General features: G+C 51.5%; 1 protein-coding gene across 1 annotated transcript; it reads left to right on the forward strand.

The window, feature by feature from the left end:
* The first annotated feature begins 14,058 nt into the window (after window positions 1-14,058).
* On the forward strand, window positions 14,059-15,144 carry POU3F4 (POU class 3 homeobox 4). The gene has a single exon (XM_013953451.2). The coding sequence runs from the start codon at window positions 14,059-14,061 to the stop codon at window positions 15,142-15,144; it is 1,086 nt and encodes a 361-aa protein (XP_013808905.2).
* The last annotated feature ends 497 nt before the right edge of the window (window positions 15,145-15,641 follow it).

Below are 15,641 nucleotides of genomic sequence, written 5' to 3' on the forward strand. Positions count from 1 at the left end.
CTCTCCAATTTGCAAATACCTCAGCATACACTGCTTTTCCTTCACAGGGCAAAAATAGGAGCAGTGTGAGAAAACATGTTTTTTTGCATGCTGCCACATTTTCTTTGGAACAGCATTTATGGAGGAGATTCATTTTGGGAGGCTATTTTATTAAGCTCAAACTCACCTGCATATGAGACTGCTTTCTTTATATTAAATATTCCAAATAAGTGTATTCTTCCATAACTAAAGCATTTAGATTAATCTTGAGAGACTTTTTATATGCCAGTTTTTACTATTACAGAAATTCAATTAACTCCATAATTATGAACACAATTACCATTGAGTGTTACATGTGATTTGGCGGTAGTAGCTACATGACACACATATACACATTGTTTTATGTTTAAAAACTTATAGTAATGATAATAATAGACAAATATTTCCAAAGATCATTCATGGTCTTCAGGTTACCTGCACTGTTTTATGTGTACAAACTATTTTTAAATAGACTGTTCACATTTTGGAAATTAAGTGTTTATTGCAGTAAGCATGTTATAGGCAACCAGTGGGCCGGACTCCCAGCTGATGGAAAGTTGCCCAAACCATGATGATCTACCTTAAGTGTTGACCTGACCCAGTTAACTCATTCCACTACAAACTCCAATCCACAGCAAAGGCAGCAAATTAAGCCCCAGTGATTTATGCATGCAAAAAAAAAACAGCAGCAAAAAAAGGTAAAACATGTTGAGGGGAAGAAGGGAAGCTCTATAAAGTCTTTTAAAACTTTACACAGGGTCACTGCCAAAAAAAGAGCTCCTGCGGGCAGGGGAAAGGCTGGGTATGATTGCCGCAAGGCTGCTCTAAGAGCCCTTCACAACAGGCCCGATGAACGGGCGGTTCAGGGTGGAGCTGAAGGGTCAAGGGGCACGATCTGTACGATCTGCACGCTGGCACAGGCGCACTCCCTGGCAGTAACCGTCGCACAACCCCCCGCGCAGGTTACTCGCCCAGCAAGCAGGGTGGCTGTGCGCTGGCCCGCTGCCAGGCAGACCATGAGAGCACTTTACTGCTCCTTTAGAAACGTTAAAGCGCGCCTGTTCTTACGCCACGTAATGAAACACCAGAATGTGGTCAGCAAGGGGCCTAAGGACAGACTTCTGGCTTTTTCCGACTGAGATTGCTGAAAGTGAAGTTTAAGAGTTCCTCTGTAAAATGCAATCACGATATGGCCTTATTCAGAGAAACAGAGAGTTCAAAGGGGAGCATTACTCGCTCAGTAGACCTCTGTGTTTCTTCACCACTTGCTAAAAACAAGTACAGAAATACATCAGGTACCGGTCACCACACGGAAGTCAGCACTCCCTTGCCACAGCTGTCCAAATTCTGTGTGACAGCAGCATCTCCTACATCACAGACATTTGTCGACTCCTTACTGGTAATGTGTTTATGCCTGCATCGTATTAGATACCGTACTCCTCCTGTACAACGCAGTTCAGGTTGCATCATTACCATACCATATTATAAAGAAGGCAAACTGTATTTTTATCTGGGCTTAGATTATTTCAGGCATTATGCAAAATAATTTTGATATCATTCATGCAATCTTTTGCTCAGACCAAGCAAATCTTTAGTTCATGTAATTCATTCTAGCTTCTTGAATATCAGTACTACTATACCAATTTACACCAGCTGGAGGTTTGGCCCCATATACTCTTTTTAATCTGATAAGAACCCATTTCTGTTTACACAGTAATATCTGCAGTGATCTCCACTTCAGCACTTCAGTTCTTTGTATAAGAGTCTTTTCCACCTACAAGTAAGCGCCCAGGTAGGCAAGATTCCTTCAAAACAGCAACTAGGGCTTTATCAAGAGACAACTTCAACTGCAAAATAAATCAACTGTGTTTTACTATAATTACTGCTCAAATAATTTAAAATCAGGATTACCCTTGTGAGTTTTCTAAATAAAAAGTAATACGCAACCTACAGATCTGAATTCAAAACCATGTTCATGTATAACATTCAAAATATAAAGCCTAGTTACAGCTCAGTCCTTGGTGGATGCTAGTCAGTACTACAAAACTACTGCATACATTATGCTAAACAAAAAATAATGTATATAATAAGAACAGGAGTCAAAACATTTCCAAACTTGCCAACGGTTAGGTCTTACCTAGTTTACAGTGAAGTAAAACATTTAAGCTTTAATGGAAAACTATAAATGGAAATGCATATCTCATAACAACAATGGCACAAATATTTCATAGCATGTGAAACCCACTGTACCCGTGTACACATGCTTTCCTCACTCCTGGCACAATAACCACAAAAAGGTTACTGGTAACAGGAGTTTTCCAGACTGTGGGATATGGAATCTGTATCTCACGAACCTAGTTGAATCTGCAATCTTAGTCAACGAGTGAAACCAGCAGGGAAGATAGGCGGACAGACAGACAGAAACAGAAAGTATCACTGAGAATAGGAGAAAAGGTGCCTGATGCAAAGAAGACTGACTGCCATATTTTGCCTTATTTAAGGTTACACAGGATTGAAAAAGCTCTCAACGACAGTAAGGCTCCCTTGCCTTGCCATATATAATTACTGTAACGTTAGGCACATAAAGCAACCCCTCAGTAAGCTACAGTCCATCCATTCTCCTAACCGGAGCCATCTCAAAGCGCTGACCCAGGCGGTCCACACCTCAGGCTTCCAGCTTGCAAGGAGCCCCAGCACACGTCAGGCCTGGCCCTGCACGCTGCAGACCTGCCACCATGACACGGACCTGCATTGCCCATCGCATCAACGTGCAGCTTCAGAGGGCTCAAACCAGCAACACCGCAACCCAGGAGCCCTCATTCAAAATCTGTAAAATCTTCCTGATGCCCAGGAGCCTCAGACATTGTTTTAAAATACACTAGAAATATTACTATAAATCAAGCTGCCATGTGATTTGTTTTCCAAAACACTATCTCGCTCTACTCTGTTGTGGAAGAAATGTAGTCCTTATTCCTCTTTAATATTAATAATGTGGGGAGCTATATTAACAGCTAAGTTTTAATTTCAGAAACATTCTGACATTTATACAGAACAGACTATAACCCCCCCAACTACTTTTTTTTATTATTATTATTGCTATTAGTAGTATTAGGATTAGTATCATTGCAGGAGTGATTAAAAGACCCTGGACATGTTATTAAAGTAGTCTAGAACTACTCCCTTCTTCAGTATCAAGACATATTCTGCAATTTTATAAATAAGAACCATCTTTTTTGAAATTAAATTTTAAGTATTGCCCATTGTCCTAAACAGAGGTACTTTTGGTATTAAATTGTACATAAGAATTATTCCAAGTATTTGAAGCAGAGGCAAAAACATTTACTATTTAATGCTGAACACCTTCCAGATCTGCTCATAAAATGTGAAATTAATAAAAGGCCAATAACAAGCCAAATCCTCAAAATTCTCGGGGAAGTCAAGGAGAGAGATATGTCACAGAAGTCAAGAGAATTAGTCCCTGCTTTCATTTTAAGGTGATTATTTGTGAAGCAGATGCACAGGGCTTATGATTTTACAGAAAGGGCTGTTCTAGCTGTAATTTTGGAAAATGCATTTTGTTTACTGAGATAGCACAGCAGTTTAACTACATGTGTTTGTGCATCAGAGTTCTTTTCCATATTGTTCACTAAATAGAAATTCAAAAGAGTCTTAGGCATAGATTAAATGCTTTCAGAATCAATTCTAGACTGGCATATAAGTTAACCAGTCTGACCTTGTAATTACATAGTAAACACTTCTGTAGGAAACAAACTGTAGGAATATTTTATGTTTCAATAATTATTTGAGATAGTACCACATATAAAAATGAGAAACCATGGCAATATTTAAAGAAGTTTATCTACAGATAATTGCATAAGGTATTAAAATAGCACTCATTCAGGGTTTAAGGATATTGTAATATTAAAATACATTAACAAAAGATGATATCCAGTACACAACTCATCCAAACTGTAACAATCACTTTGAATTTCACTTAGCATTGCTAAGTAGATAATCATATAATCTGTTTCCTATCTGATTACTCTGAATTTTTAACTCTGGAAGCTTAATATCAAGACATACAATAGTCAAGAAAGCAGTATTAAGATACACAGTTATTCTAACGGCTAAAGAGCACCTTCCAAACTAGCTCAGGAATGATGCAAAATAGTGATAATATAGGCCTATTTGATTCTATATTCCTGTGGATGGAGTGTGTATTTTATGCCCACCTACTAATGTGCCTTGCAACAGATTTTTTCTTTCTTTCTTACTAGTGTCAATAGCAGTGCAACCCCAGAGCTTTCAAATAAACATTTGCATTAGTTTGATCATATAAGTGTGCTATCCAGTAATTAAATCCAGTTTGTATTTTGAAAGTGCACAGTGAGTGATATTCCACATAGAGCTAAACTGTATTGTATTTGTATCCATCATCTCTCAGTTCTGGGAAATCCATAAATTCATTCGTCAAAGGTAAAAATACTCACACAAAATTCCTTCTAAATCTTTTGAAATGGTTTGTTCAAACTCTTGACATAGCATTTTGCTCTAAACAAATTTCTAGACAACCTGGTGATTTTCCATCTCTGAAAATATACTGTTTCCCCTCCATGAAACTAGAACAGAGGGTCTGAGAGAAAGGAAATTATTAAGCATTCTAGTGGGTTTTTTCCAACAAAAACTAAGATAGAGGTCAATGAATAAGTATGTGCAGGCTGGAACTTAAATCCTCTGGGGTGACTGTAGGCTAATTAATAATTAATGCCAGAGACATGGTGTTTGAAATGCAGATGTGATAACTGGAGGCCTGGCAAAGCTGTTCAGAGGAAGCAGATTTGGATGCTATAGGGAATAGGCACTCCCTTGCCGGCTGGCTCTGAAAGCAGACCTGGGTGCAAAGCAGGGCCTATGGTTTAGATTATATTCCCCTCAGCTGTTAATTACCTGAACCTACTTTGAAGTTTTTCTCTTTTTATCCTCTGCATGAAAAGAGATTGGTTCAGCCAAGGGACTTGAAAAAATGATCAAATACATGGAGTAGAGGAGAGGAATAGAACTTCAGATATAAAAAGATAAGGAAGAAAAACACTCAGTGAAACATACAGGAACATATTAGGAAGTGCATGAGTGTGGCTCAATGTTCCAAGCAAGTTATGCTGCTCTAAGTTATTTCAGCCATTAAGTAAACCCCCGCGCATTTTATGAATAGATTTGTTAAAAGGGATCTCTCACTGTATGTATATAGTTTACATTAATTATTTGACAAAAGTACCATAGGTGATTTTCTATGCTATTTTTAATTCAATAAAGTCATTTAAACCTTCTTATGTTTGGGGCTATTTAATGAGGTGTGCAACATTAACAGAATCACCAATGAGCTGTTACGACAAGAATTAAGGTCTTGCGAAAAATCACTCATTCTCGCAAAGCAGGGAGACACACACGCACAGACCCGTCTTCAAAACCACTCGGGAGCCTCGAATCCCGCGGAAACCCAAGGGGGTCAGGTACCTCCTAGCATCCCGCACCCTGCGGTCTTCCACGAGGGGCCCAGCGGTGAAGGTGTGATTTCCATGGGGAACGGGGCAGCACACCGGGGCCCTTTACACGCGAGACATCAGAGGCGGGGAAGGAAAGGGAAGGGCTCCTGGCGAGGCGAGGCTGCCCAGGCCTGAGACCTGCTTCCCGTACGCCCTCCCCACCGGCCCTGGTAACGGAGGCGAGGTGTTTCCCAGCCCACGCGCACCTCCCACACACACCCCCAGCGCCCACGACCCCCCCCCCCCGTTTCCCAAGCGGCGGGTACCTCTGCATCGGGGATCTCGCCACCACAGCGAAGCGCGTCCTCACGGCGAGCCGGCACCCGCCGCCCGCCCGGGCGGCCCCGCCGCGGGGCTCAGCCCGCCGCCACCGCCGCCCCCCGGCGGCCCGGAGGCTGCGGGGCGGGAGGGCGCAAGGCCGCGGCGGGGCCGGGCGCTTCCCGCCACAGGCGAGGCCGCGAAGGGCGGCGGCCCCCGCGCCGTTTGCCGCCGTTGTGCCGGCGCCCAGCCGAGGAGCTGGGTGCGGAGACCGGGCAGAGCCCCCTCCCTGCCCCCGGCGCAGCGCAGCCCTCTGCCCTCCGGTCGGGGACCCTGGGGCTGAGGGAGGGGCCCGCGGCCCTAACCGCCGCCCAACGGCCCCAACTGCCTCCAGCCGCCCCTAATCGCTTCAACGGTCCCAACCGCTCCCAACAGTGACAACTGCCTCTAGCCCCTCCAACGGTCCCAGCCGCCCCTAACCGCCGCCCAACGATCCCAACTGCCTCTAACTGCTCTAACTACCCCAACCACTTCCAATGCACCCAACTGCCCCTAACCGCTCCAACGGTCACAACTGCTTCTAACCGCCCCTAACCACTCCAACCGCCCCAACCACTTCCAACGGCCCCAACGGTCACAACTGCTTCTAACCACCCCTAACCACTCCAACCGCCCCAACCACTTCCAACGGCCCCAACGGTCACAACTGCTTCTAACCACCCCTAACCACTCCAACCGCCCCAACCACTTCCAACAGTCCCAACTGTTTCCATCGGTCCCAACCGCCTCTAACCGTTCCAACGGTCCCAGCTGCCCCTAACCGCTCCAACCGCCCCTAACTGCTCCAACAGCCCCAACCACTTCCAACGGTCCCAACTGCCTCTAACCGCTTCCAACGGCCCCAACCGCCGCCCAACGGCCTCTGGGCGCGGGAGGCGCCGCCGGGGCACGGCGGCCCCCGGCCGGGCAGCGGGTCTGTGTGTGTGTGTTTGGGGGGGGGACGGGGGACGGCGGCTTTGGGGCGCCCGCGGGCAGCGCCTCCCACGAGCGGCAGCGGCGGCGGCGGCAGCTGAGCCCCCGGCCCGGTAGCCCGGGGCAGCCGAGGGCTCCGCGGCGGGCGGGGGCTCCCGGAGGCGCCTCACCCGTTTTCGCTTAGCAGTGACAGATCGCTCCCTTTTCAAAGCGTCTCCAGAGGCTTTTTTTTTTTTTTTTGACGCTCTTCCCTACTCGTTAGACTGTCCTTTCAAAGGCTTCCCTCACCAAACTTCCCAGCAACTTAAGTAAAACCCTTTGAAAAATTACCGGGGGGGGGGAGGGGGGCTTTTTTTTATATAATTTTTTTTGGAGAACGGTAGCATGAAGCGATCTCGCACGAGCTCGGGGCTCGCTGTGCTCAAAGATTAATTTGCAAACGCCCGCCCGCAAGGCGCGGGCACCACCCGCGCCCATCACCTCGGCCGCTCCGCCGAGCCCGTGCGAAAGCGGGCGCCTTCGCGGAGGTTCCCCTCGGCCGCACCGTGACGCAAGGGAAGCGGCCAGCTGCGCGGGCGCGCAAAACACGCGCACACCTGCCCCGCCGCCTCGCTTCTTTGTCACTCGCAGCGTCGCCGGGCGATCCCCGTGCCGCACGCTGCTTACCTACAGCCAGACAAAGCCTCAAACGGAGTTAATGATTCCTCGTTGGGGAGGGAGCTGGGGAGGGGGAAAAAAAGCGCGTTGATCTTAGTGATCTTAGCCCCAACGCGCCCGAAACGTTGCTCTTAGCCCAAATGTGTTGCGCTCCGCGTGTCGGGGGGGGGGGGGGGCTGCGCAGGGGGAGCCACGCCTGGGAAAGGAAGAGCAGAACATCGGAAGAGGGTTTTAATGAAATCATAACATTAAAACAGTTTTATATTAAATCCTGCTAATTTTCTAGGTGAAGGCTGTGAAGTGAATGTGAGGAAGCATTAAAAGGAATTGAATTTGCATTCCTTATGCTACAGGCACATGTTTACATGACCTTTAAAACAGAATTAAAGCTGTATCATCAGCAGCTGTAGGCAATTCACATTACTAAGGCAATCAAATCAGAAGGCTAAACTAACTATAAAACATAAATTAAACTGATAGAGAATCATCCTAATTCACTAGGTTTACTCGCAATTTACTTATCCACTACTAGTAATTTCCAAACAGCCTGCAGAAGAGGCACAGAGAAAACACGTGAAGGTGGCACCTCCGAAACGCGTTGCCCAAGCGCGAGTGCAGCTAAAAGCGCCGCCGCGGAGCGCCGGGGCCGGGGCGGCCGCGGCAGCGCGGAGCCGCCGGTGCGGAGCAGCCCGCGGAGCGGCGCCCCGGCCGGGACCCTTGCAGAGGGGCCCGCGGGGCCTGCAGGCTGCTACCTGCAATTGCTCCGCCGCTAAATCCCAAACTTGATGGGGCCGTCCCAAAGCTCCCGCGGTCTCCCGCTCTCTCGAAGACTTTCCTGCCCGCCGTTTATTTTCTGAAATATGGAATAACGCGATGGCCAATGGAGTTCTGGTTGCACCGCTCCCTTCTGCCCCCCCCCCCGTCTCCCCCCCATCCCCAAGAGGGACACTTTCAAACGTCGGAAGCACGATATAAAAAACCAAATCGATACCGCCGGTAATTTCATTAAAAAGTTTGCAGAGTGCCTGTTCCCAGCCCTGCTCCACCGCGTCGCGGGAAGCGCCGGGACTGATCCCGCGGCAGCGCGGGGACCCGCCGGGCGCCCCGGGCCCCGCCAAGGCCCCTCGCATCCACCCTCCGGCGGCGCCACCGGCGGAGCCGCTCTCCGCCCCGCGCCCCGCTCCGCTCTTGCTGCAGTTTCTCTCCGGCCCCTCACCCCCGGCATCCAAGACTTTGATTTATCTGTATTTATTTCTTCCAGGCGGCTGGAGCGTTTGCGAGCCGCGCAGCCGAGGGGCCGCGGCTCCCCCTCGCCCGGCCGTGGCCCCGCGTGTGTTTCGATGTGCGCGCTGGACTGCGCTGATTTATCGCTCGCACCGCGTTGCCCGCGTTCAGCCGGACTTCTCCGCCCGCCGCCCTCGCACCCCTCGCCGCTGGCCGCCAGCACGGGCACCCCCCGCGCCCGGGACCCCCGCGCTGCTCCGCGGGGAAGGGCCAGCGTGGGCTCCGGGGGCTTTAACCGGGCTTCTGCGGGAAAAAGGTGCCAGGAGATGCCGGGGGGCCGCGCAAGGAGGGGAAGCAAGCCGCTGGGGAGAGCAAAACCCCCGCACCTTCCCGCTGCGGGGCGGGGGGCTTCTCCCAGCGGGATCGCTAAAGGGGGAGATCGCTCTTCCCGCGAGGACGGCGCGGGTCAAGCCCGCAAGCCGGGAGCGGAGCCCGGCCTGGAAGTGCAGCTCCTGCACCTGCCCTGCCCGGCGCGGCGGGCGCGAAGCGGGGGGCGAACTTGCCCCCAAAGCACGAGCGTTTCCTCTGCGAGCAAAGGAAGAGCGAGCGGCGCCGAGGGCGTGTGTCTGCCCGGAAACCTCGCCATGACGAAGCGCTCCAAGGTGCAAGGGACATTTAGGTCTCTCTGCAGGATCGTGAACATCACTGAATAATTTGCACACTGAAGGGTAAAGCTGGGGGAACGTATAGTTAAAAAAAAAACACACACACATTGAAATTATTCAGTAAGCTAACAAACAACAATGCAAGAATTTGTCATCCTAGGAATAGAGCTATTTGTCTGCAATGTCTCATTAGTCAACAGAGGTTAAATAGCGTGCCATTTAGTGCATTTCCAAATCCAATCCACTTTCCTTTGAATATGCTTCAACAGAAATCTGTGCGTTCAGGAATTGTATTTTAATTATTTTAAAAATATGGCCTTTGATTTCGAAACGGAGCTAGGTTCCATTCCCTCCGTGTATAGGAGTTATTATTGCTCGCACGTTTACATTGCTAACCGTATCGATTCCGTTTACTTATAGAGGTTTAGGTGATGTGTGAACACCCTCCGCAAAAAACACACAAGTGCAATCCGTTACGAAACAAACACATTCTTATAATCATGCATGTTCGAGCCGCCTGGTGAGGAAAGTGCCTACGTAAAGGGAAGTGATCTGCATTGTTGTGCACATCTATTAACTCCTAACGTGACCCTAAAAACTGGCATGCAGGGAAATAACCGCCGGAGCCGCGGACCGGCGGCGCGGAGGCTGCGTGCGCCGCGCCTCACCCGGGGCGAGCCGCCGCCGGAGCCCGGCTCCCTCTCGCCATCCATATTTCTCGATTAAGCACAACAAAACCCGACGTTTCAATGCGTGGATTTAACAAACGGCAAGACCGGCTCCATGGCAAAAATGTGCACTTTGGAGAGACTGCCCAGAATATTTTTTTGCTCCCAATTGCAAATTAACCAAATGTTCGATACAATACCTGCTACAAATTAACCAAGCTAGCAAAATAACAGTGACCTGAGCATGACGTGGTAGTGCACAAATGAACGACATTTCTTCCCCAGCAAGTACATTTTTCAAACATTAACAATGCACATGTGGAAAAAAAAAAATAGGAGATTCGAGCAGAGCAGCGAGGAGTCGCACGAAAACGATTTGGAAAACGCAGCAGTTAGAATACAAATGCTATTTACCTTGTGATTTTCTCTGCCCGTGACTTGCTTTATTGTCCCTCCCTAGCCTTTCTCCACAATGCAGAACCAGCCCAGGCAGCAGCAAGGCTCCTTCAGTGCCAGGCTTGTTACTAAAGGGCTCGTGTTCTTAGAGATTTGGGGGGCTGCATTAATTCTTACATTAGGACTATTTTAATTTGCAATCTGTCAGTCCATCTCCTGGCTGTGGCTCGGAGATGGCAGTGTGCTATGTCTCTCCCTCTCTGCACAGCATTTACTCACGTTCAAGAACAGCCAACAGAGACCAAAAAAAAAAAAAAAAAAAAAAGAACTAATTGAGCTTGTGTCGGTATTGGCTAATTTCTGCTAATACTCCGTAAATTCCTCTTTTCCTCCTAACCTTCCCCCATGCAGGTTGGGTTTTCACAAAGCATCTCCGGAGATGCAGGAGCCTCTTTCTCAGCTCTGCGTGGCGAGCTGGCGGGGAGCGGCGCTTCGGCGCGGGTATCAGCGCCTCGGCGGACACAATGCAACCTTAACTCCTGGCTCCAGAAACGGTTAAATTGCCCTTTCCCAACCCCCACCCCCGTTATGATTGACTCTGTTTTTAAATTTGCACTTGTTCCCACCAAGCGCAATCTAACTCGTCCTGTCTCTAAAGTGAACTTGTGTTGAAGGTGAAGTTTTCAATATAGAGGTCGTGACACCGAGGCACAGCTTACCGCTCCGCGCTTCATGCTGTATTAAACACAGTCAAAACGACCCCCTTTTAGACCATTTTTCCCCCCTCCTGCAGATGAACAATGAGGAAACAAACAAAAAAAAAACCCTCTAAAATATAACAAAGTCAAATCTGCGCGGATCACAATAAACCCGCTCCTCGCGCTGCCCGACCCGCAAAGAGGCGCCCGCGGATGCGCAGCGCGCCCGCGGCCAGGCGCGCAGCCGCCGCGCTGCGCGGCTCCGTCCGGGCGGCAGCGGGGCCGCCGCCAGGCTCCGCGCGGGGCTCCGCGGCCGCGGCGCAGCCCGCAGCCTCCGCCGCTCGCCTGCCTCCTCCTCGGCCGAGTGAGGGGACTCGACACAATTACAGCTCCTCCACTTCAAAGCCGGGGTTTTCTCTATAGCGACTTCTAGCTGCCCCGAGACGGTAGGCTTCCCCGAGCTATTGTGTGATCTTTTTCACGCCAGAGGTTTAGCAGAAAAAAAAATATATGTATATACTAAATCCAGCTGGTTGTTGGGGGAAACGTGGGTCTCCCGGGTGCGAAGGCACCTAGAGCCAAAGGGCTGGAGAGCACGGTCCAAACCCAGAAACTTTTTTTACTTTAATGGGTTTCAGTCTATGAAAAATAAGTTACAAATTCTTGCAACAGTAGCTTTGCATGTACTTATTTTTCTCCCATGTCCAGACGGGGTCGTCTATTGAATAAGGCTCTTTTATTCTGCATGGGGCAGGGGATTTGTGGCCATGGTCCCCCTTTTATTCCTCTCTCTATGGAAACCCAGATCATGGGGAGAAATATGCGAGGCTGAATAAAGAAAAGCAGCAGAAAGGACCGCTTGAGAGCGGCATCTGTTACACTTGGGAAGTTAGACTGACAGGAAAGAGCTAAAGAAACCCTCTCCAGCAGATTAGTTAGAACAGCAAGAAGATTTAACTATATGCAGATAAAAACACTTTAAAATAAACCATACTCTCCTATAGGCGAGACCGGAGCCTCCTCCGCCAGGAGCGGAGCGTTACGGCGCTGAGCTCTGCCTTACATACATTTGCAACAAATATTAAAATGGGACATTCGGGGTTTTATTTCCCTGCTAGAGACTCTGCCTTAATTAAACGGCGGAGCCGAACATCTATTTTCACGGGCAATGGGATTTGAAAAATTGTTTCGGAAGTTGAAGCGCAAATTAATTTTAAATAATTTAGCTGCGTTTTTATATAGGGCGGATTTTTTTCTTTTTTTCTTTCTTTCTTTCTTTTTTTTTTTCCGCGGGCTCCGGTGATATTTATTTTGAGAAGCTTGTGAAGGCGGAGGGGGGGGGGGGGGGAAAAAAAAAAAGGATGCTAATAAAACTCTTTATCTGCCGCCTCGCAGCCTTCCCCGCGCTCGGCCGCGGCCAGGAGCGCGGCTCTGCGCGCAGGGCCGGCTCGCCACGGGCCCTTTCCCCGCTCCCGCCCCGCTCCCCGCACGCCCCAGCGCCTGGAAAGTTTGCTCCAAGTTGCCCGCGGCGGCGCGCAGCGGGCGCGCAGGGCCCGCGCAGCCCCCGCGGGCGCGGCCGGCCCGGCCCGCTGCCCTCGCCCCGCGCTGCCCCCGCGCCGCCGCTCCCGCACCCGCACCCGCACCCGCGGGGGCGCCGGCCCCAGCGCTGCGAGAAATTATTGCGATTATTATTATAATGAGGAAAGCGATGCTACTGCGCTAGGAAGGAATGAGAGGAAAGCTCACCTTGCTTCTATAGATTTTTCCCATTTTTCCTGAATTTTCTTCAGATCTGTCTTCTCAGAGAAACTAATGCCTTAATGACTTTCTGGTAGCTGCAAGCCTTCTTTTATTTCTGCTAAATATATGAAAATGTATGCAAATTTAAATCAAGCTTAACCTAGGAGCTCTTGCAATATATTTAATGGAATTTCAAACCAATAAGGGAACTCTGATGCAGTCTTCTGTAAGTGCAAATATAATTACGCAGCTAGGTTACCTCCAAAATTATGCAAGGAAAGGTCATTTTTTAACTTGGGGGATTTTCTGAGGTATTAGGTGTTTAATTTGCTCAGCCCGACCGCGGCGAGGAGCGCGCGCGGCCCCCGCGGCGCGGAGCCGGGGGGCGGCCGGGAGCCGCGCAGGGGCCCCCGGGGCGGCGCGACCTGCGCGCACGCGGGGACCCCCGGCCCTTCCGCGCCGCTTTGTCCGGCCGGCAAATTAGCTCGCTGGTTTGCTGGTTTTTCCAGTCTTTTTTCCCTTTTTTTTTTTTTTTTTTTGAATAAAACCCGCAAAACTCGCACACCTGGCACAGCGCTTCGCGAGGACGCACCTCGTCCCTTTCTTTTGCATGTCAAACTTTGACGGGCAAGAGGCAGCCCCGGGGTTTATTCACGCGGATATTGGAAAGCGCTTTTGGGGTCAGTTTTTTTTGTTTTTTGTTTTTTCTTTTTTCTTTTTTCCCTTTTCATCCTAAGGGGGCGAAACGCACCCTCGGGGCCGGGCCGCCCGCGGAGGACGGCGAGGCGAGGCGAAGCGAGGCGCGGAGCGGGCCCGCGGGGCAGCGCCGCGCTCCGCCGCGCTCCCGGCTCTACCTGGCGCTACCGGCGGCGCCTTTAAGCGGCGGCGCGGCGCCCCCCGCCTGGCGGCGCGGAAGGAGTTAAGCGGCGGCGGCGGCGCCGCGGCCCGGCCCAGCCCCCGCACCCGGCGGAGGGATTCACTTCCTGCTCCGGGCCCGCGCGGCCCGCCCGGCTTTCGCACCCCGCCTCGGGCCGGCGCGGCCCGCCCCCCTCGGCTCCCATTGGCCCGCGCCGGCGCGGCCCCGCCGCCGCCGCGCCGCCATTGGCCGGCGCGGCCGCCCGTCCGCGGCGCCGCGGCCCCGGCTGCGGCGCCTGGTGGATGTCAAAGGCTGAAGCGGCGCCGCCGCCGCAGTATAACTCGTAGGGGCTCCTCGCCGGCCATGGCCACAGCCGCCTCCAACCCCTACAGCATCCTCGCCTCCAGCTCGCTGGTCCATGCCGACTCGGCGGGCATGCAGCAGGGGAGCCCCTTCCGCAACCCCCAGAAACTCCTCCAAAGTGACTACCTGCAGGGCGTGCCCAGCAATGGGCACCCGCTGGGGCACCACTGGGTGACGAGCCTCAGCGACGGCGGCCCCTGGCCCTCGGCGCTGGCCTCGGCGCCGCTGGAGCAGCCGGACGTCAAGCCGGGCCGCGAGGACCTGCAGCTGGGCGCCATCATCCACCACCGCTCGCCCCACGTCTCGCACCACTCGCCCCACGCCAACCACCCCAGCGCCTGGGGGGCCAGCCCGGCCCACAGCGCCTCGCTGGCCTCCGCCGCCCAGCCCCTCAACGTCTACTCGCAGGCCGGCTTCGCCGTGGGCGGCATGCTGGAGCACGGCGGCCTCACGCCGCCGCCCGCCGCCGCCGCCGCCGCCGCCATGCACCCGGGGCTGCGCGACGGCGCCGAGCACGGCGAGCTGGGCGGCCACCACTGCCAGGACCACTCGGACGAGGAGACGCCGACCTCGGACGAGCTGGAGCAGTTCGCCAAGCAGTTCAAGCAGCGGCGCATCAAGCTGGGCTTCACCCAGGCCGACGTGGGCTTGGCCCTGGGCACGCTCTACGGCAACGTCTTCTCGCAGACCACCATCTGCCGCTTCGAGGCCCTGCAGCTCAGCTTCAAGAACATGTGCAAGCTGAAGCCGCTGCTGAACAAGTGGCTGGAGGAGGCCGACTCCTCCACGGGCAGCCCCACCAGCATCGACAAGATCGCCGCCCAGGGCAGGAAGAGGAAGAAGAGGACCTCCATCGAGGTGAGCGTCAAAGGCGTGCTGGAAACTCACTTTCTCAAATGCCCCAAGCCCGCCGCCCAGGAGATCTCCTCGCTGGCAGACAGCCTACAGCTGGAGAAAGAGGTGGTGCGGGTCTGGTTTTGCAACAGAAGGCAAAAAGAGAAAAGAATGACTCCGCCAGGGGAGCAGCAGCCGCACGAGGTGTACCCGCACAGCGTGAAAACGGACACAGCCTGCCACGACCTCTGACTAGCGGGCCGGACTGCAGCCGCGCGGATTTGCGGCCGGGGTTTTAACTTATGTTGAAGGAGGGAACGCGAATAACGGGAGACTTCGAGCCGGGGGCTTCCCACTCACCGTCTGGGCAATATTTTTTCTCTCAAACCTTTTCGCTGATCAATACGTATTGTTTACTCGCAGACAAGGTTTGTTTTCGGTCTCCGCTTAGGAAGAAGGAAAAAAAAAAAAAAGGAAAACCCACGGGAAAAAAAAAAACAACAAAAAAAAGGAAAGACAGATGTGTGCCTATGAATAACCTTCCAGCGCCTTGGTTATATCAGCTGTATTTCAGGTGAATCTGTTTTACAATAGACTAGTTTTGCATTTTTAAAGACTTATATAGCGTTTTTAAATGTCTGAGGTGTTTTACTACAAACTGTACACAATATTTGTGACCTAATTTGTATCGAATTGATCAGTCAGACCTTTCTCCCTTCCCCACGTCCCGGGAATGTCACTTAGCGAGG

Source organism: Apteryx mantelli, chromosome 13, assembly GCF_036417845.1.
Source record: "Apteryx mantelli isolate bAptMan1 chromosome 13, bAptMan1.hap1, whole genome shotgun sequence".
Lineage (NCBI taxonomy): Eukaryota > Metazoa > Chordata > Aves > Apterygiformes > Apterygidae > Apteryx > Apteryx mantelli.

Coding starts and splice junctions, on each gene's coding strand:
- POU3F4 (XM_013953451.2), top strand. CDS start 14,059: ATGGCCACAGCCGCCTCCAACCCCTACAGCATCCTCGCCTCCAGCTCG.